Source organism: Oryctolagus cuniculus, chromosome 6 (assembly GCF_964237555.1).
Source record: "Oryctolagus cuniculus chromosome 6, mOryCun1.1, whole genome shotgun sequence".
Taxonomy (NCBI): domain Eukaryota; kingdom Metazoa; phylum Chordata; class Mammalia; order Lagomorpha; family Leporidae; genus Oryctolagus; species Oryctolagus cuniculus.
In genome coordinates this window covers 33,937,638-33,959,273 of record NC_091437.1, presented here as the reverse complement: position 1 = coordinate 33,959,273, position 21,636 = coordinate 33,937,638, and the positions used below count along the sequence as shown (strand labels likewise).

At 45.2% G+C, this 21,636-nt stretch overlaps 1 protein-coding gene, 1 long non-coding RNA gene and 1 pseudogene across 18 annotated transcripts in view; 2 read left to right on the top strand and 1 right to left on the bottom strand.

The window, feature by feature from the left end:
* The window catches only part of TCERG1 (transcription elongation regulator 1), a 66,578-nt gene extending 55,600 nt beyond the window's left edge, over positions 1 to 10,978 (bottom strand). For 10 of the 17 annotated variants that reach the window (XR_011389791.1, XR_011389790.1, XR_007918502.2 and 7 more), the window contains exons 1-3: positions 10,841 to 10,978; positions 2,295 to 2,520; positions 522 to 674 (exon numbers count right to left, since the gene is read on the bottom strand). Coding sequence is in view for 13 of the 17 variants with exons in the window: in XM_008255178.4 (XP_008253400.2) it covers positions 522 to 674; positions 2,295 to 2,520; positions 10,841 to 10,899 (438 nt within the window). In the remaining 4 variants the exon portion in view is untranslated. Of the gene's footprint in view, positions 1 to 521; positions 675 to 2,294; positions 2,521 to 8,314; positions 8,467 to 10,840 lie in introns of all 17 variants that reach the window. The other 7 variants (XM_002710288.5, XM_070076265.1, XM_008255184.4 and 4 more) reach the window with 2 other exon arrangements.
* On the top strand, positions 10,112 to 11,751 carry LOC127490520 (uncharacterized). The gene is made up of 3 exons (XR_011389792.1): positions 10,112 to 10,244; positions 11,035 to 11,176; positions 11,654 to 11,751. It is a non-coding gene; the product is annotated as an uncharacterized lncRNA (long non-coding RNA).
* A 7,399-nt stretch (positions 11,752 to 19,150) lies between these two features.
* LOC100338308 (protein FAM136A pseudogene) lies at positions 19,151 to 19,722 on the top strand (annotated as a pseudogene).
* The last annotated feature ends 1,914 nt before the right edge of the window (positions 19,723 to 21,636 follow it).

Here is a 21,636-nt window from a genome sequence, read left to right as displayed (position 1 = left end):
ATTCCTGGGATCAGGTGAGCTCTCTGGGTAGACAACAGTTCACATGTGCTGTCACTATTCCATGCTGGAGGAACCAAGCATAAGTTATGTGATTCCAACAGGAGAGGGCACTTGGGAGCCTGTGCCTGGTTTCCGTCAACTTCACCTTATGTCCCTTTTTTCCTTTGCTGGAATTTCTTTGTATTCTTTCACTGCAATTAGTGCTGGCTATGAGCCCAACTATATGATTTCCTGATAGTCACATTACCAAACCTGGAGGTGGTCTTGATGACCTCTAACATATTATTTAAAACAGAAGCTTCCAGAATCACAAGCAAAGGTATGCTGGTGCTCCAGGGAATCTCCTATCTACACAGAAGCCCAATCCAGACAGCTTTTTCAGGTGTTCTACACCATCCTCTGCTTACCTGAGGCTCTTTCTTAATTGACAATGATATTGTCATTGATCTCAACCTACCAGAACTCTTAATTTACTCTTCTGTCACTAAAAAGACAAAGAACTTACATATTTTAAGATTTACCTTCCCATCTGGAGTTTTATTTTCAACCCAAATCTCCTCAGTAGGAGGCAGTGCTGGAGTACCAGGAGCAGTCACAGGAGGCATTCCCGGTGGAAACATCATACCGGGAGGAGGTGGCATGGTTCCCATGGGTGGAGGCATAAAAGGTGGTCTCTGTTAATTCACAAGAACAGTTAACACTCACCTGTAATTATTAACCTTTATTCCTTCTAATTCTTAATGAATTCTATCCCAAACTAAAGCACTCTAAGAGAAACTACTTTTATAACCTATTCAAATACATTCACTTGTTGTTTTAGCCGTTTCTCTTTAAAAAAAATCACTAAATAGACTAGAAAGAGGTCAACTGTGCTATATTATTATGAATGAATTTTGCTTTCTTTATATTTTCTCTGCATTTTTCCATACACTGTCAACATGACTACTTTTAAAAGAAAAAAAATGATTTTCATATCCTATTTTAAGACCAGACATACCAATGACTCCACAAACCACCCACAATAGGTTTCAAGCATAAAATATTTTTTTTTTACAAAACACAGAAATCATCAAGAAAGAAAAATCAGATATATGCAATCTTTCATTCTCTCTTCTCCAGTAACAAATGCCTGCAATGGCCAGAGCTGTACCAGGCCGAAGCCAGGAGCTTCTTATGGGTCTCCCACATGGGTGTAAGGGCCCAGGCACCTGGGCCAACCTCTGCTCCTTTCCCAGGCACATTAGCAGTGAGCTGCAGCAGCCAGAACTCGAATCGGCACCCACATCAGACACCAGCATCACAGGCGGTTTACCCACTATCCCATGATGCCGGCCCCCATTACTAATTCAATACTACCTCTTACAATTCTTTCACTGTCATTCTTCAACAACTTCTGAAAAAAGGCAAAATCCCAAACCAAAAAATTTACCTGTAATTGTGGTATCTTACTAAAGCAGAAGAGTAGCCCCTTTTAAACATATATACCCAAACTTGTAAAAACAAAGACTCACGAAAGAGTTTTCATTGCACATAAAAATTAGTTTCTAAATTATAGTGAATATTGGTCTAACATTTTTAAAACAGATTCTGGAGGGTTAATGATTTCCTTCATAATCTGTAAGAAATATTAAAATGCAACTATCTAGAACACCTTACCTGAATAATGGAATGGAAAGTATACTAATAATACAAAACTTTATTGTATTTTCCTAAAAATATTTTCCTCCCCATAATTCAATTTTTCTTGAATTATGTATTTTTCAACATCAGACACAGATCCAGGTTACATAAAATATCTATTCCAAATATGTTTCAGGCACCTTTACCCGGATTATCACTTGGATTTAACATAAAGCCGCACAATCATCCATCAAAACGAAGAGAAACAACACAACATTAGAAAGTAGTCCATTATAGGGCTATGTGGCACAGTGGGTTAAGCTGCCACCTACAACTGCCAGCATTCCATATTAGTGCCAGATCAAGCCCTGGCTGCTCCACTTCCAAACCAGCTCACTGCAAAGGCACCTGGGAAAGCAGAAGACAGTCCAACAACTTGGGACCCTGCCAACCACGTGGGACACTCCGATGAAACTCCTGGCTTTGACCCCGCCTAGCCCTGGCCATTAGGGCCATTTGGAGAGTGAACCAGTGAAAGATCTCTTTCTCTGTCACTATGCCTTTAAAATAAATCTTACTAAAAATAAGTAAGTAAAAACAAGTTGTTATGGCAAAACCCTTATGTAATATTGACAGTGATACCAACAAAGCAATGGCAACCTGTATGTCCTTACCTGGAGATGTGGAGGGCCCATAGGAGGAGGTATCCCTCCTGGAGGTGGCATTGGCGGCATATTAGGATCAAAAGGAGGTCGCCCAAAGGGGGGCCGAGGTGGTGGAGGAGGGCCTCGCATCATACCGAAAGGCGGAGGAGGTCGCATGAGAGGTGGCGGGCCTCGCATCACTGCATTTGGTGGGGGAGCCGGGCCTCGGAACCTCAAGGCCTGCTGTTGAGCCATCCTGTGTGGGAAAACAACAAAAAAAATGCTTGTTTCTTTAAGTTACAAAACAAGTAGTTAATAATCTCTAATTTTATCAAATTTAAAAGGTACTTAAATCCAAGGAAAATTGAAAAGACACTATTTTGCAACCATTACAGGAAAAAATCAGTAAGAATGACCAACAGCTACTGAATCCTGAGGGAAATCTGGAGGAGGATATCTGAAAGCTCTGAAAATGTCTTTCCACATACTGCTTATACGTAAGTTCAAAGGAGGAAAAAAAAAACTGTAAGAATAAAAAAATTGGAGGATACCTTAACTAAGTGATAAATATTAGTATTGTCTAATAAGAAGAGATGGTCACTTGACTTGGAGGAACACATCACCTGTTCCAGTCAAGAACGTGTAAACTCAATTTAACAATCAGGAAATATTAGCCAAATACAAAACAAGGAATGTTTTATTTCATGGGGAGATTGTATTCTTTAGAAATGTCCATGTGGGGCTGGCGCTGTGGCTTGGTAAGTAAAATCACCCCCTGCAGTGCCAGCATCCCATATGGGCGCCTGTTCGAGTCCCGGTTGCTCCACTTCTGATCCATCTCTCTGCTACGATCTGGGAAAGCAGTAGAAGATGGCCCAAGTCCTTGGGCCCCTGCAACCACATGAGACCCAGAAGCAGCTCCAAGCTCCTGGTTACTCATAGGCCCAACTCCGGCCATTGCAGCTATTTGGGGAGTGAATGAGCAGATGAAAGATCTTTCTCCGCCTCTGCCTCTCAAAAAAATAAATATTTAAAAAAAAGAAAGAAAGAAGAGAAATGTCCATGTTACATACAAAAAAGACAAACGTAGGCCGTGGAAATGTTCCATTTTAAAGACACATGACAAGGCCGGCGCCGAGGCTCACTAGGCTAATCCTCCGCCTGCGGCGCCAGCACCCCGGGTTCTAGTCCTGGTTGCTCCTCTTTCAGTCCAGCTCTCTGCTGTGGCCTGGGAGGATGGCCCAAGTGCTTGGGCTCCTGCACCCGCATGGGAGACCAGGAGGAAGCACCTGGCTCCTGGCTTCGGATCGGCGCAGCGCACCGGCCGTAGCAGCCATTTTGGGGATGAACCAGCGGAAGGAAGACCTTTCTCTCTGTCTCTCTCTCTAACTCTGCCTGTCAAAAAAAAAAAAAAAAAAAAAAAGTTTGGCCAGAGCCGTGGCTCACTTGGCTAATCCTCCACCTGTGGCGCCGGCACAACGGGTTCTAGTCCCAATTGGGGCGCCGGATTCTATCCCGGTTGCCCCTCTTCCAGTCCAGCTCTCTGCTGTGGCCCGGGAAGGCAGTGGAAGATGGCCCAAGAGCTTGAGCCCTGCACCCACATGGGAGACCAGGAGGAAGCACCTGGCTCCTGGCTTTGGATTGGCACAGCGCGCCAGCCATAGCGGCCATTTGGGGGGTGAACCAATGGAAGGAAGACCTTTCTCTCTGTCTCTCTCACTGTCTAACTCTGTCCTTCAAAAAGACACATGACAACACAACTACTCACATAAGACTGCATTCTGGGGGCCGGAGCTGTGACATAGCGGGTAAAGCCGCCACCTCCAGTGCCTGCATCCCAAATGGGCACCAGTTTGAGTCTCAGCTTCTCCACCTCCAATCCAGCTCTCTGCTATGGCCTGGGAAAGCAGTCCTTGGGGCCTTACACCCATATGGGAGACCTGGAAGAAGCTCCAGGTTCCTAGCTTCAGATCAGCCCAGCTCCAGCTGTTATGGACATTTGGAGAATGAACCAGCGGATGGAAGACAATTTTCTCTCTCTCTTTCTGCCTCAACTCTCTGTAACTCTACCTTTCAAGAAAATAAAAATAAATCTTTTAAAAAAAGATTGGATTCTGTACCAAAGAGAAGAAATGCCACAAAGGACATTACTGTAACAACTGACAAGATTAAACTACTAAATCATTTTAAATTTTTGAAGTTAACTTCTGGGCTATAGCCAAGTAGAGCAGCAGCTCTACTCTTGGAAAATGCACGCACACTGAAGTGATTAAGGGTGAAAGTCCACAGGTATATATATCTCACCCTCAAATGGTTCAGAGAAACAAAGAGCTTGCTCATGTGCAAATACAGCAGAAGAGGTAAAATAATCACACTAAGTGTTCTATGTTTATTTTTTCAGTTTTTTTAAGTTTGAAATTACTTCCAGATACAAAGTTTCTAAAAAGATTTATTTATTTATTTGATTTGAAAGGCAGAGTTAAAGAGAGAGGGAAAGACAGAGATCTTCCATCTACTCATTCACTCCCCAAATGGCCACAATGGACAGAGCTGGGCTGGTCCAAAAAGCCAGGAGCTTCTTCCAGGCCTCCCATGTGGATGCAGGGCCCCAAGCACTTGGGCCATCCTCCACTGCTTTCCCAGGAAGCTGAGAGAAGGATCAAGGAGCTGGATCAGAATTGGAGCAGTAGGGACTCAAACTGGTGTCCATGATGGATATCATAAGAGATCACCAGTATTCTCTATTTAAAGGAAAGGCCTTTCCCTGCACTGCGCTCTGCCTCATCCTACTCTAGATAAAGACCCTGATGTACTTCTCCATGACATTTAAACTTTTTTTTTTTTTTTTTGACAGGCAGAGTGGACAGTGAGAGAGAGAGACAGAGAGAAAGGTCTTCTTTTGCCGTTGGTTCACCCTGCAATGGCCACCGCGGCCGGCGCACCACGCTGATCCAATGGCAGGAGCCAGGTACTTATCCTGGTCTCCCATGGGGTGCAGGGCCAAAGAACTTGGGCCATCCTCCACTGCACTCCCTGGCCACAGCAGAGCTGGCCTGGAACAGGGGCAACCGGGACAGAATCCGGCGCCCCAACCAGGACTAGAACCCGGTGTGCCGGCACCGCAAGGCGGAGGATTAGCCTAGTGAGCCGCGACGCCAGCTTCTCCATGACATTTAAACAAGTCATATCAGAGATGGTATTACCTCTTCCTCAAAGCACTTTTTTAAAGATATATATATACATACACACACACACACACACTTAAAGGTACCTCCTATGTGCCAGGCAGTGCTCTAAATTCTTTGCAAACATTGTCATTTAATCATCATGAAAACCTTATGAGACAGATACTATTTTTAACCTCATTCTGCAGATGAGGAATTAAGACATTCAAAAATTAAATAACATGCCCAAGGTCAAACAGCTGGTTCTGTGGTAAAATCAGATTCAAATAACTCTTAAAGCACTCTGGTGTCATGTAAATTTCTTCACAGCAGAAAATTCTGTTTACTCTTACATCCCCAGCACAGTTAGATCTGAGCACAGAAGTGCTCAGTAAATATTTGTCATATGAGCCAATGAATACTTAGGTGATCCTGCATCTATGGCACCTTGTAAGTTGGGTATGCAGACGCTTACAATCTTACTACAATTTTCCATAGTCAATGTGCTATCTACTATGATCTTAGCAAAGGCTACTATAAATCTCTACATTACACATGAGACAGACATTTCTGTGCTCAAGAGAACAATCACATTCTTCATATACTCTTTTTTCTTTAAAGAGTTCTTTATTTGAAAGGTAGAGTTACAGAGAGACAGAAACAAAGAGACAGAGAGAGAGATATCTTCCAATCGCTGGTTCGCTGCCCAAATGGCTGCAATGGCAGGAGCTAAGCCAATCCAAAGCCAGTGGCCAAGAGTTTCTTTTGGGTCTTCCACATGGGTGCAGGGGCCCAAGAAACATTAGCAGGGAGCTAGGTTGGAAGTGTAGCAGCCATGATTTGAACCGGCACACTGCTATGCCACAGTGCCAGCCTCTCCACGTATATTTGAAAAAATCATCTTTATATTCTCTCCTCTTCAATTCTGCTTATGATCACCTTTGAATTTCTCTGAATTTTCCACATTATAGTTCAACAGTCACACACACACACACACACACACTCAAGAATGAACTTCAGTGTTGATGACCAGGATGGTAAACATGTCCACATGGTACACCAAGTATGTTTAGCCAAATTTGCAAATGATCCTATGCTCCAAAGGCCAGAAAATATGAGTTAAAGACAGTTCTCGTAAAAAGGAATATGGACTATATCAAAATAATCAGATCTTTTTCAAAATTATATACACCCCCCCCCCAAAGCCACTGTTACTGAAGGAAATGTCTTACCTTTGGACAGAAAAAAGTTAACCAAAAAGATATTGTTTCAGCCTTGAGCAAATAACATCGCTTAATTTTAGATTTCCTTCTAGTCTACCTATTTTTGCCAAATCTACTATATTCTTTTCCTTTGAATTTCATAATTCCTGGTCATAGCTTAAAAGTGAGGCACTTATTTTCTAGAATCAAGAAAAAGTTGCATTAGGGCTCTATCATACTAGTTATGTAATTTCTGAGTCTGAGTCCACTCGGGAAAAAGAAAAGCTACCTCATATTTTGGTTCAGAGATAAATAACAGTGAAACTTTTAGGATAGTACCCAGCACTCAGTAAACTTGAACATTATTTTCAGACCTCAGCAAAATCTAAGAGTGCTTTGTCTTTCAAAGAGGCACTTTGGGGACTGGTTCTCTGTCATGTAGCAGGTTAAGCTGCCAATTGCAATGCCAGCATCCTTTATGAGTGCCAGTTCAAGTCTCAGCTGCTCCACCTCCTACCCAACTTCCTGCTAATGTGCCTGGAAAGGTAGGAGAAGATGGCCCAAAATCCTGGGCCCCTGCTACCCACATGGGAGAACCAGATGGAGCAGCTGGCCCCTGACAGCGACAACCATTTGAGGACTGAACCAGTGGATGGCTCATTCATGTTCTCTCTCTTGTACTCTAACTCTGCCTTTCAGATAAATAAGCAAATCTTTGTGGGGGGGGTGGGGGACAAAAGGCATTTTAATTTACATCTCACTAAACTGGTGATAAAATGCACATAACTTCCTTCTTCAAATGCCAACAGCTGCCATTTTTTGAAGCTGGTTTTTGTACAACTTACTGAGTTCTTTATATATACTGCTTCATTACAATAACCTCAGTATATCCTGCAGTGAGGATTATATGACCCAATCAAGTACTTAAAAAACAGTGCCGAGCACTTAAGTGCAACCTATAAGCTATTATTACTGTTACTGCAACATTAGCACAGTAATAGTATTGGCAAGTGTTACGTGGTATTACTATTAAGAGTGCTACCTACTATTACACTGGTAAATATATATTACTAGGACCTATATAGCCTGGCCCTGTTGACCTGCCCAAAGACTCTATCTAGTCTTTCCAATCATAGAAAACTTTAAGTTCATTACTTAGAAGCCTCTGCACTTATACCCTTTGTTTGGCACGTCCCCAGATGTTTATATGATGCCTTCTCTCATAATTCAGCTTCAGTTCAAATGCCACCTCAAGCTGCTTCCCCATTTGTAGTCTCTCACAGTCTGTGGCTCATTACCCAATTTCAGTAAGCAATTATGAGAAATGTTATAAAGAAATCTCTCACTTTTACTTTTGTATTGCCTTTACTAATAGTACAGGATTCCCTTTAGTATACTGTGGCACTGCCTTTCTTGCTTTAACAATGACAGTGAACACTGGGTACCTTCCTATATTCCAGGCAAAGTTACATGGATGTCAGTGTACTAACTCCCAATCTTTACTATAACCCAATAAGGTATGTCTGGTTCCATTTTACAGAGGAAACCATAGCACAGAAAAACAATTTGCTTAAGACAGTTGGTCAATAGTTAACAGCAGGGTATTCTTACTCTCATTTCTACAGGCAAGAAAATCTAGACTGCAAGTACTTCACGTCCTAAGTATTAATAGGAAAACACATACCCTAAGGATCCATGTAAATATGACTCTACTGGGTGGGCCTCTGCTGGACCAATGAAGCTGGCAGCTGGAACATCGCATTCCAAATCCGAGTGCCTGGGTCCAGGTTCAGTTCCAGGTTCTGCTCCCCATTCCAGCTTCCTATTAGTGTACACCTTGGGAGGCAGTGATAATGGCTCAAGTAGTGGAGACATGAATCAAGTTGTGAACCACTGGATGGGAACTTGTATGTGTTAGATAAACATGACTTTGAAAGTTACTTTAATGGCCCTCAACCATAAAGGGACAGATGGCATTTGGATCTCTGAATTTCCATCTATTGTACTTCCTGCTGCTTTAAAACCTTTTTGGGAAGCAAAAGACTATCTATGAGACTAGAAACAAACAAACAAAAATTCACAAGAACACCATGGAAATACAAACATTTTTCTAGGAGTGCTCTATATAGATAGGCAATCTCAATGGTGAAAACTAGACTGCAAACACTTTAACTGGAGGGGCAAGATGTACATGGGAGGCAAATTACAATAATTGAGTAAGGAGACCTAAGTTTCAGTCTAAACCCTGGCCACTACCCATCGACTTTGGATAAGTCATTTCAAACTTGCACATTGGGTTTTTCATTTCATGTGGTTGGTTTAGTTCAGAATCTGGATCAGTCTCAATTAGAATGGAAACAAAGGGGAGAGCAAAGGCCTCTCATGATTTGGTTCAGGATCTACTGCCAGCATCCAGGTCTGTAACTGCCTCATGAACACAGGCCAGCAAGGGTACCACCTCTAAGTCTCCTGTCTTCATTTATTTATCTATAGATTATTCTGTCTGCCACTGTGATAGACACAGCCACGAAATACATCCAGGATAGATTTTTATAAAGACTGAGTCCAAACTTCTGCCAGCACAGAACACATGAACAGCTAATTTCTCATAAATCATGATAAATGCTAAAACAAAGGTCTATCCACACGCTCTGCAACTTCCAACCCAAGAGGCTAAACTACCTGCAACAGCACACCTAATCTAATGCCCTACCTAAATCAGTTTTGCAATATCTAGTTTACAAATAGTCTAAAAGGCTATGACTGTACAGCTGAAAACACTCCATGAAACATAAAACAATGTTACCTAATCAATCCATCTGAGACTAGCCAAGCAGTAATCTTCTGAGATCAGCATCAAGAACAAGCTCCACCATTAACACTGGAAGATACCCACTACCCACTTTGTTCACTCATTAACCACTGTGCATATGGGGCTGATGGGCTTAAGAACTACCTCTGAAATAAGTACTGCCAAAGTAGAAATTTCTGTGCCTAACATTGCAGAATCTGAAAGACATTATCTTCTCCTAAAACTCTAACAATAAGCTCTGGACAGTATTAGACTCGTCATCATCTCCACTGCGTTTTTCAATTTTAAACGCTGACAACGGCACAATTCAGAATGTCAGCTGAACATCTGAAATGACATTTCTCCCATCGGGGCGGGGGTGGGGGGGTGGGGAGAAAGTACACTAGATATACATCAAGCACAGGACCTCTTTCCCATCCCCTCAAAAACCGGCTTGTTGCTTGTTTTTTATCCTGGTCACATTTTTCTTATCAAACTCTAACGACAAACTCCGCAGGCACTGAATTCCCGAGGAAGGAAGGTCACTGCGCTCCTTTTTTAGAGCACGGGTGGGGGGGGGGGGGGGTGGAGGAGAAGAACAGAATTACCCGAAATTGCACGTCCATAGCCTGCCTGCCGCGGCTTAACCTGCTCCACCCAAGCGGTCTTAACCCCGCACTCAAACCCCTACGAGGCTCGGTTTCCTCATCCGTAAGCCGCGCGAGCAACTTGGCCGAAGGGCCCTCGGCGCTGGGGCCTACAGAGCCGGAGCACCAATTCCTGCAGCGGGTGGGCTCGGGCAGGAGAGGAGAGACAGCCCCAAGTAAGCGCCTCACCCCCCGCTGCCGCTTTTGTTATTCACAGCTCCGGGATACGGAGGGATAGAGAGAGACCGAGGGAGACAAGCCACAGGAAGTTAAGAAAGGCAAGTGGGTGGGGGTGGGGGACGAGATCAAACAGCAAACGTGGACGGCCCGGAGGGCGTGGAGAAGGCTGAGCCAGAGACGGGAGAGGCCCCTGGGAGTTAACCGCACCGCCTAGGGACGTCGATGGGGAGAAGCGGGCCGCGGCCGAGCCGAGCCGGGAAGGCAGGCGGAGGGCGGCAGAGGCCCAGGCGGCACGCGGCTGAGGTGGGGCTCCAAGCCGGGAGCGCCCGGCCCGGCCTGCAGGCCGCGACGGACAACTGGGCCCCGCGGAAGCCGCAGGGAGCACCCCGAGACCGCGCAGAAGGCCGCGCGGCACGGCCCCGGCCCGGCTCTCATTCAAGCCACCTTCCCTTCCCCCTTCTCTAACCCCATGCGGTTCTGGCCCCAACCCGCCCCGTCCTTGCTGCCCACCGTCCGCTCCGGATCTCCACGAGCAGGCCTAGCCACTGGGAGTCCAGCGCGCCGAGATGTGCGAGAGGGCAGCGCCCCTTACCTCAGCTCCCCCGGGTTGAATCGCTCACCGTCCCCCCCGTCCCCGCCACGCTCCGCCATTACAGAGGGCCGCGTTCATCCACCCGCCGACCCGACGCCACCTATTGGCCGGAAGGATCGTCAATCCCGTGCGAGAGAGGCGGAGATAGCGGAAGTCTATGAGATGATTGGTGAAGCTTTCTATCCATCCTCCAGGTGGAGGCGGTATCTGCTTTACTATTGGACAAAGGACCCGCCGACTTTGAAAGCGGTATGGAGACAGCCAGAGGATTGGTCGCTCGGAGGCTTTATGGGAAATGAGACTTTAGCAAAGAGGAACCACCGGCGCCCTCTCGCGGTAAGCGAAACTAGGTCCTCCCACGTTTCGCCCAGCGTGAAGTAGCCACGTGTCTGCCGGCTTCCAGGAGACCCAATTGTGGAGCCATATTGGCCACTAGTAGCTCAGGCCGAAAGCATTTCCACGGGGTGAGCCAATCAAAAAAGACCTGGATCGCGCCTAAACCAATCATAGAGTTGAGGCGGAAGGAGTTTTCGCTATTTGACTTATTGGAGTCTTAAGTCAGCACTCGGCTGTGTATCCAGTTTATGAAATAATATCTGGTGATTACAAGAAGACCTCCTAAAATTGTACTAATTAGTTGCATCTGATGGGTGTTCTGAGTTGCTTTATTGAAAAAGTAAATTGGAGAAGCCAGCCTCTTAGCAGTACACAGCCTTAGCGTCCTCCTTCAATCTCAAAATGCAGTTATCTGAAATTGGCACACCCTGCTACCCAAAAAGAACTCTAAATATTTCTTTTATTCTTCGATTAAAGGGGAAAAGACGGCTGAGGCTCTGGAGTTGCAAAGACAAGATGAAAGCAAACCTATTAATAAAGAGCTCAAAGCATTAATAAATTTTACTCAGACTTAACAGTGTATACCAGTACTTTCCATACAATTAAAAAAATAAAACCACCACCACCATGGGACCAGCGTTGTGACACAGCAGGTTAAGCTGCCACCTGCAGCGCCAGCATCCCATGTTAGAGTGCCTGTTGAAGTCCAGGCTGTTCTATTTCCCATCCAGTTTTCTGGAAAGCAGAGGATGATGGTCCAATGCCCTCCCCCCACCACGTGGGAGACCCAGATGGATTTCTGAGTGCCTGGCTTTGACCTGTGGCCATTTTGGGAGTGAACCAGAGAATGGAAGATGTCTCTGTCTGTCTCTCCCTCTTTCCCCTTCAAATAAAAAAAATTTTTAATGAATTTTTAATTTTTTTAGTTACATTTCCTTTTTATTTTTCAGTTTTTAACAGATTAAATGTAGCTTCAAGATACAGTTCTAAGAATGTTTAAAAAAAACACACAACAAAACAAGAAGTGAGTCATATGCATAGCCAGTTAATATATAAGAATGAGGCAGAAAAGTAACTTGCCCCAAATCCCACAGCTAGTAAGTAGCAAGCGTGGCCTTAACCAGAAGGCAGTGTGGCACAAAATTCGCGCTTTGAATTACATGATCCAGAATAATTGGGTCCACAGAAAAATGCTCACAGCACCAGTATCCACAATAGCCAAGAAGTGGAAATAATCTAACGTCTATCAGCCGGTGAGTGGTTTAGAAAATGTGCTACATCCATACAATGGGATATGTTCAGCTGTAAAAAGGAATGAGGTACTGATATATGCTGCAACAGGGATGAACCTGGAAAATATAGTACGTGAAAGCAGCCACACACAAATAGCTACAGATGGGATGACTCGTTTCTAGGAAACGGTCAGAATAGGCGAATCTATAGACAGAAAAGCGAGTAACTGGAGGTGACGACATGCCCCTGAAGTCCCTCTTGGATGCTAACGAGATTCTGGTACTGGGTAGTGGTAGTGGTGGCCCAATTCTGTGACTACATGAAAACCCATTGAGAGGTCACATCGAATGGTGGGTTTTGTTGTATGTGAATTGTATTTCGATAAAAAGTGCCACGTTCTCCTGATTCTCAGCTGAATATTCCCAATCAGTTATGTCTGATAAAATGTGGTAAGTGCTAAACACAGAGTTCTGAGCATGAGTAATTGGAGAAGGGATGGTAACATTTCAGTAAAGATGTGACATTTGAACAAAAAACTAAAAGTGGGGCGTTCGATTCTTTTTTCAACATCAGTATTCATCCCCAAGTGCTGGCCAACTTACTCTGAAAATAATACTGGCATGGAGGGCTCATTACAGCTGAATCCCCACTGCTGAGAACACTGACTCAAAGTGGGCACCCTGTGGAAAGTGAGTCACTGGCATTTATAAAGGATGAAAACAGTGTGAAGAAACTCCTTGCAGATCCACTGAAAGTTCATTATCTACTGACTTCTAGCATGTTATCTATACCTAAATATAGTTTAAGATATTTAATTTCTTTTGTAATCTTATTTTCAAGTAGATTAAATGTATAGTCAGCCCTCCATAAAATCCCTAAGTGCCACATCTGCTAAGTCAGCTGCTTATAATTAGAAAACAATATTCATTCAAAAAACACTGAATCTTGGAGCAGGCATGTGGGACAGCTGAGATGCCACTTCGGGTACCGGAGTCACGTACTGGAGTTTGGCTCTTGGTTCCTCTCCTTCTGATCCACCTTCCTGCTAATGTGCACCCTGGGAGGCAGAAGATGATGGCTCAAGCACTTGGGTTCCTGACACTCCTATGACAGACCTGGTTGGAGTTCCTGGCTCCTGGCTTCAGACTGGAGAGTGAGCCAGTGGATGGAAAAAATCTCTCTCACTATCTTTCAAGTAAGATGAAAATAAATAAAAATCAACTTATCTTTTAATTCCATTTTCTACAAACTTTGAATCTACCAGCCCTCCCCCAACACACCTTTTTTTTAATGTGTAGAGGTCAAATTGTTTATTGTGCAGAAATCTCTATTTTTCTTGTTGCTGTTACAAAGAATTGCAAATTCGCATGAGTAAACTGCATATTGATGAGGAAACTGAGAAGTCCTGAAACCCACGGACAGACAGGCAGGCAGGCAGACACCATCACCCTGACCCTCACAGCGACTGCAAAGCTGGGAGGAGGGCACCGGCTTCCCTCCTGCTCCTTTTCCTCTCAGAGGCCACGCTGAGGCTGCTCTCCATCTGTCGTTGCCCTTTGCTCTGGTCTCCTCGTTCTGCAAACCCTGCTCCTCCTCTCACTCACTCTATTCATGAATTTAAGGGCAACAGTCAGCTCTCACCTCCCTCCAGGGTAGCCACCCACCTCTGCCAAACCTCTCATTATCTCTGGCTACAAATTCTTCAGAGAGAAAACTCCAGCTGGTTCCTGGGTATTATCTGGTATTGATTCATGCGTTGATCTCCGTGCCAGTTTTGTGTAAGCAGAGTAAGGCCCAGAGCACTGGTGACTTTTTCAGAGTCTGACCTGAGAAAGGCGCTGGCATCCATTTTTCAGAACCACCCTTGGATGATTCAACTCTTCCCCCAATTTAGTTGTCACCCTCGCCCCCGGAGAAGCTGCGATTCAGCTTCGAAAGCAGCCCTCACTTCCAACTTCAATGGCTCCTTGTTATCTATTGGTATAAAGAACAGATTTTAACGTGGTCTTTGTAGCTTTCAAATCTCTGCCATACCAGCTCTACGGCTCCATCTTTCTCATGACGTTCCAAGTTCTGCTCACCTATGATTTCTTTCACTGCCTCAAAGGTACCCCTTCTTTTCACCTGGGACACTCATTTCCTGTGTTTTGCCTCTGCCTATATTGCTTGTGTTGCCCTCGTTCACTCAAACAATTCTATCTGTATTAGGTACCTATTGCTGCATAACAAATCATCCCCAAACCCAGGAGCTGGAAGCAACACAACTAATTTTTTCACAGCTTCCATGGGTCGGGAATCCAGGCACAGCCTAGGAGACTCCGGCCCCGTGTTCCTCACGAGGCCACCATCAGGATGTCGACCAGGCTGCAAGACTCACCTGCCATTCATTGAAGGCTCAGCTTCTGAGTTCACTCACCTGCTGGCTGGCTTGTGTCGGTTCCTCACAGGTTGTCAGACGGAGGACGTGCCATGTAGACTGCTCCGTAGGAATGATCTCTGCAGTGTCCTCCCAGGACAAGCAATCTAAGATGTAGAATGCCCAAGAGAGAAGCCACAGCCTTTTCACAACGTACTATGGGAAGTGGGTTTCCATCGTTTTTGCCCATATTCTGTTCATGAGAAGCAAGGCAGTCATTGCACACCCACTTAAAAGGCAGCGATTACACAGGGGCTGACTCTCGGGAGGAGACCACTGGGTCAGACACCCTTTCAAGTCTCAGTTTATGCATTACTTCCTCAAGGAGCCATTCTTCAGAGAAAGTGTCTAACCTCTGCTACCCTAAGTAATTCCCCCTGTTATAGTCTTTGGTGGTCTAAACATCTTCTAGACATTCCAGCTACTTGTTTTTACATATCATAACCTTGAACATTTTATACATGTTTTACATATTTTATCTTTTAACCTACCAACTCACTTTATAATTTTAATGCTGAAGTATTTTCATGAAATTCCAGGCATCCTAACTTTCGACATACTAAATATTTCAGTATGCATTTTTTAAATCCCATGATTTTCTAAACAGCAAACATAATGTTTTCATACCTACCAAAATTAACGATACCAAATCCATATTCAACCTTCGCCAGCTGTCCCCAGCATGTCCCTTCCAGCTGGTTTGGCCAAATCAGGATCCAACTTAGAACTGAGCAATGCATCTAGTTGCTGTGTTCCTCCAGATACTTTTTACCTACAACAATCCCTTTTAGCATGACATTGACTGGCTGAAGACCAGGCCAGTTTCACCTTCTAGATCTGTCTCATTACTTCCCCAAATTTTTACATTTCCTGTAAGCAGGAAGTTAGATCTGAAGATCTGATCAGATTCAATCAACTTCATATTAAGAGAACTTTATAGATAATGCACATATTTCAGTTATATCACATCAGAAAATACATGAATGTCTGATTGTCCTACCATTGGTGGTTCTAAGATTGACACTGAGTAAAAGGTGATGACGGCTATTGTGACTTTTTTTTCTATTGTAATTTTTCTATTGTAATCAGTATTTTCTGCATGCTCCTACTTTGGTTTCATACAAATGTCCAGTTCCTTATCAATAGGGTGACCCTATAATTTATCATCCAAACCATCATGTTCGAAAATGAAAGGAGCACTACTCACAAGTAAGAATGGACAAGAGTCATAAATTAGGACCATCTCAGTCAAAATGGGATGAATGGTCAACCTACCTGTCAACCATTAACCTAATGTTCTGATGGTTTTATCTCTTTCTGAATCAATACATCCCATTCCTTAGGGATGGCAAACTAATGATTTTCTAATTATATATTACTGGCTAAATTTACTAGCTCAGTCTTTTATAAATTAGAGATTTCCTTCAATAGCAAAAGCTATTCAGCTTCTCTAAAGTAAAATTTCTATTTTTAAAATGTATAAATTCTTTCCCTTTATCAACTTTCAGTGTAAAAAGATGGATTGATAGGAATTTCAACCAGAGACATGACTTTTTCTGATTTCTTCTTTAAGTATTATATGAACTCACAGATTTTCAATAGATTAAGTGTGTCTGAATCAATTACAATCAATTTGTAAATTTTTATTTGAAAGGCAGAGAGAGAGAGAGATCTTCCATCTACTGGATCACTTCCCAAATACCTGCAACAGGTACAGCTAAATCCAGATCGCAGAACTCCTTCTGGGTCTCCCACATGAGTGACAGAGACCACAGAATTCAAGCCATCACCCACTGCCTCCCAGGATGTGCATTAGCAGGAGGCTGGAATCAACAGTGGAGCCAGGATTCACACCCAAACACCCTGATACGGAATGTGGGTGCCTCAAGCAGCATTTTATTTTATTTATTTATTTATTTATTTTGACAGGCAGAGTGGACAGTGAGAGAGAGAGACAGAGAGAAAGGTCTTCCTTTGCCGTTGGTTCACCCTCCAATGGCCGCCGCGGCCGGCGCGCTGCGGCCGGCGCACCGCGCTGATCCGATGGCAGGAGCCAGGAGCCAGGTGCTTTTCCTGGTCTCCCATGGGGTGCAGGGCCCAAGCACTTGGGCCATCCTCCACTGCACTCCCTGGCCACAGCAGAGGGCTGGCCTGGAAGAGGGGCAACCGGGACAGAATCCGGAGCCCCGACCGGGACTAGAACCCGGTGTGCCGGCGCCGCTAGGCGGAAGATTAGCCTAGTGAGCCGCGGTGCCAGCCTCAAGCAGCATTTTAACACCTGTGCCAAATGGCCACTCTCAGTCAATCATTTTGATGCCCAAATTGCCATACATCATCCATTTACTCTTCACAACAATCACCTAAGTGAGGTATCACTCCTATTCCCTTTTTACATATGAAGAAACTGAAAAAAAGAGAATATAAGACGTTAGGTAACTAAGGTCACTCATATAGCAACGTCAATGTCCAGTTGAATATAGACTCCAAGAGAATATGCAATGTGTACATTTTTAAAGATTTATTTATTTATTTGATAAAGCATCAGAGAAAATTGAAGAGAGAGAGAAAGAGGAAGAGAGAGAAAGAGGAAGAGAGTTCTATCAGCTGGTTCACTCTCCAAATGGCTACAACAGCCAGGCAAAACAGGAGCCAGGAACTCCATCCTGGTCTACCACATGGATGGCAGGTGGCCATCTTCTACTTCTGTCCCAGGCATATTAGCAGGAAACCAGATCAGAGCAAAGCAGCTGAGACTGAAACCAGTGCTCCGCTATGGGATGCCCATGTTGTAAGCGGCAGCTTCACCTGCTATGCCATGCCTGTCCTGCATTCCTGTTTTTAAATCACTTTTTCTCCTTAGTTCAATGGCCATCAACAAGTCATTGAGCAAATTAATTAATTAATTACCCTTTGCACTTGACACCAGAAACATTCTCATACCTCTGAAGATTTTCAGATGAAGAAATGTAGTATATGGGTTAGCTTCAAAATAAACCAGTGTGGGAGATTGAAAGGATGGGGAAAGAGAGTGCCCGGTAACAGAAGAGGATCACAGATTTTTTTAAAAGTAAAACTGACTATACCTTGATGACTGCTGAAACTGAATGATAGGAGCCAGCATTGTGGTGTAGCAGGTAAAGCCCTGCCTAAAGTGCCAGCATCTCATATGGGCGTCGGTTCGAGTCTTGGCTGTTCCACTTCCAATCCAGCTCTCTGCTGTGGCCTGGGAAAGCAGTAGAAGATGGCCCAAGCCCTTGGGCCCCTGCACTTGCCTGGGAGACCTGGAAGAAGCTCCTGGTTCCTGGCTTTGGGTTGGCACAACAACAGCCGTTGAGGCCAACTGGGGGGTGAACCAGTGGTTGGAAGAACTTTCTCTCTCTCTCTCTCTCTGCCTCTGTCTCTCCTTCTCTGTGTAACTCCAACTTTCAAATAAATCTTAAAAAAAAAGAAAAGAAACTGAATGATAGGAGCCGGCACTGTGGCGTAGCATTAAGGCTGCTGCCTGCAGTGCCGGCATCCCATAAGGGCACTGGTTCGTGTTCTGGTTGCTCCACTTCCAATCCAGCTCTCTGCTATGGCCTGGGAAGGCAGTAGAAGATGGCCCAAGGCCTTGAGCTCCTGCACTTGCATAAGAGAGCTGGAAGAAGCTCCTGGCTCCTGGCTTCAGATCGGCACAGCTCCAACCATTGCAGCCAATTGAGGAGTAAACCAACAGGTGGAAGACTCTCTTTCTCTTTCTCTCTCTCTCTACCTCTTCACCCCTCCTTCTCTCTGCTTCTCTCTGTATAACTCTTTCAAATACATAAATAAACATTTTTTTTAAACTTTTTTTTTTTTTTTTTTTTACAGGCAGAGTGGACAGTGAGAGAGAGAGACAGAGAGAAAGGTCTTCCTTTGCCGTTGGTTCACCCTCCAATGGCCGCCGCGGCCAGCGCGCTGCGGCCGGCACACCGCGCTGATCCGATGGCAGGAGCCAGGTGCTTTTCCTGGTCTCCCATGGGGTGCAGGGCCCAAGCACCTGGGCCGTCCTCCACTGCACTCCCTGGCCACAGCAGAGGGCTGGCCTGGAAGAGGGGCAACCGGGACAGAATCCGGCGCCCCGACCGGGACTAGAACCCGGTGTGCCGGCGCCGCTAGGCGGAGGATTAGCCTAGTGAGCCGCGGCACCGGCCATAAATAAATATTTTTTAAAAATAAGGGTTTATATTACCCTCTCGGCTTTTTAATATTTGAAATTTTTCATTAGTAAAGAAATATTCTGAGCCCCTGAAACATTAAAATGTAAAGAACTGCACCAAAGTATTTAAACTGGGATACGGGGTTGCCATGGTGGAGCTGTAGCAGCTCTGGATACAAGCGGCTATGAACTCCATCGTGAAGAATCTAGAAAGGAAGAACATTGCAAGATGCAGGGCCTCGTGTTCCAGTGCAGCACCTGCTGTTGTAAGGACGTCCGGGTGTCTAGGGTGTCTAGGCAGCAGGTGCACCAGTGCATGAAACCCTGCCATGTGTCTGACTCAAGTCCAGGGCTTGGGAACAAGCGAGTTGGAGAAGTTCCTGGCCCAGTACAACATGCACTGTGACAACAAAACCAAAGATTCAGTAGATGCAGGGAAGAAGGGGCTACAGGCGAGGCAGCAGCTGGACGGTTGTATGACCAAGTCTGTGGATGACCACATGCACCTCATCCTGACCATGACCAAGAAGACGCAGTTGCTCTCATCCACTGGGAAATGAAAGCTTCCCGACGACCCTCAGGGCTGAGGGAAATCATCTATTTAAAAAGAAGAATGGGAATTCAGTCTTTTATGAATTACTTTAAGGAAGACAACAAGTTTAAAGCAGATGTCACTTGCCTTTGGACAATGGTTCCTTTATATTTCAACCCCTGCAAGTGAAATGGGAAAAAAAAAAAAACCTTGTGCTAAAATTTGGGTCAGAGATAGCATGGAAGAGTGTTTTCAAACATAAATTTCATGTGGAAACTGTTCATCCTGGCAGCAGGGCCCTCCCTTGTACCAAGTCAGAACCTTTCAAAGTTTCAGATTTTTTTTAAAAAAAGATTATTTATTTATTTGAGAGTTAGAGTTACAGACAGAGAGAGAAAGGTCTTCCATCCGCTGGTTCACTCCCCAGATGGCCGCAATGGCTGGAGCTGAGCTGACCCGATGCCAGGAGCCAGGAGCCTCCTCCGGGTCCCCGACATGGGTGCAGGGGCCCAAGGACTTGAGCCATCCTCTCTACTGCTTTCCCAGGCCATAGCAGAAAGCTGGATCGGAAGAGGAGCAGCTGGGACATATGTGATGCCAGCACTGCAGGTAGAGGCCTAGCCCACTGTACCACAGTGCCAGGCCCTCAGATTCCTCCTGACTACTCAGCTACCAGTAGGCTGTGGGTTCATCTAATATGCCTGCAGTCTGGTGGAGTCTGAGGACAGGGACTTCTTTTGTGGCCCACCTCCTGTTTCACAGAGGTGTCATCACACCAGTTTCCATAGCTGTAAAGCAAAATCCATGAGGTCACTAACTGAGCAGGAGAAAGGACAGAGCTGGGTCTTTGTTTTGCTCGGTTTTGTTTTATGTACTAGGACATGAAGTTGATTTAAGATGTGTAGCTGGGAGGGAGAATAGTTTGGAATGATTGTGAAAGACTCCTTGTGGCTGTCGCTCTCTGGCCACCAAGATGTGGGTGAGCATTTCCTGACATTCGTACGCACTGCACATTTCAGCCTGGAGAAGCCGTGTCACACGGGGTAGGGAAGCAGAGCTCCTCTCCCGCAGAGTACCAGGACAAACCTCAGGGACGCTTTCCCCTGGAAGGGAAGGGAGTTTTGACCATGATCTAAACCAGCATCTAGGAATGAATGGTAAAGGGCGAACTGCTGGCTACAAAACTAAGAGGGCTGTGAAGTGCTGGGCTTAGGAACACGTGAGTTTTCTGTAACAGAACGAGATGAAAGCCAAATACAGCATTGTTTACGTAGCTCCTGAATTAACAGAGCCTTATTCAGACAACCCCCTAGCAACAGGAAAGCCAAAGGAGAAAAAGCAAGCACCCTGGGCTAGGACAAGTCGCAACTCCCTGAGAGCAAAGGAAGGGGAGGCAGCCCCACATGACCAAATCCCATTTTTATCTGGGGCCGTACAACATACAATGTTGTACCCCTGGATGGCAACTTACCATTTTTTGATACAGGCCTTTGTTTTTTTTTTAAGTACTTGCTGAAATGATAATATCGCTCATTGGTTCACTGTTGGAATGCTGTGATATATTTTCCTAGTTGTTTGGTTTTAAAGAAAATAAATAAGGTTTCATTTTCTTACACTTAAAAAATTTGTTTAAAGGCCGGCACCGCGGCTCACTAGGCTAATCCTCGCCTAGTGGCGCCGGCACACCAGGTTCTAGTCCCGGTTGGGGCACCGGATTCTGTCCCGGTTGCCCCTCTTCCAGGCCAGCCCTCTGCTGTGGCCAGGGAGTGCAGTGGAGGATGGCCCAAGTGCTTGGGCCCTGCACCCCATGGGAGACCAGGAAAAAGCACCTGGCTCCTGGCTCCTGCCATCGGATCAGCGCGGTGCGCCGGCCGCAGCGCGCCGGCTGCGGCAGCCATTGGAGGGTGAACCAACGGCAAAGGAAGACCTTTCTCTCTGTCTCTCTCACTGTCCACTCTGCCTGTCAAAAAAAAATTTTTTTTTGTTTAAAATGATATACAGTGGGGCCGGCACTGTGGCACAGCAGGATAACACCCTGGTCTGAGACGCCAGCATCCCATATGGGCGCCGGTTCTAGTCCCGGCTGCTCCTCTTCTGATCCA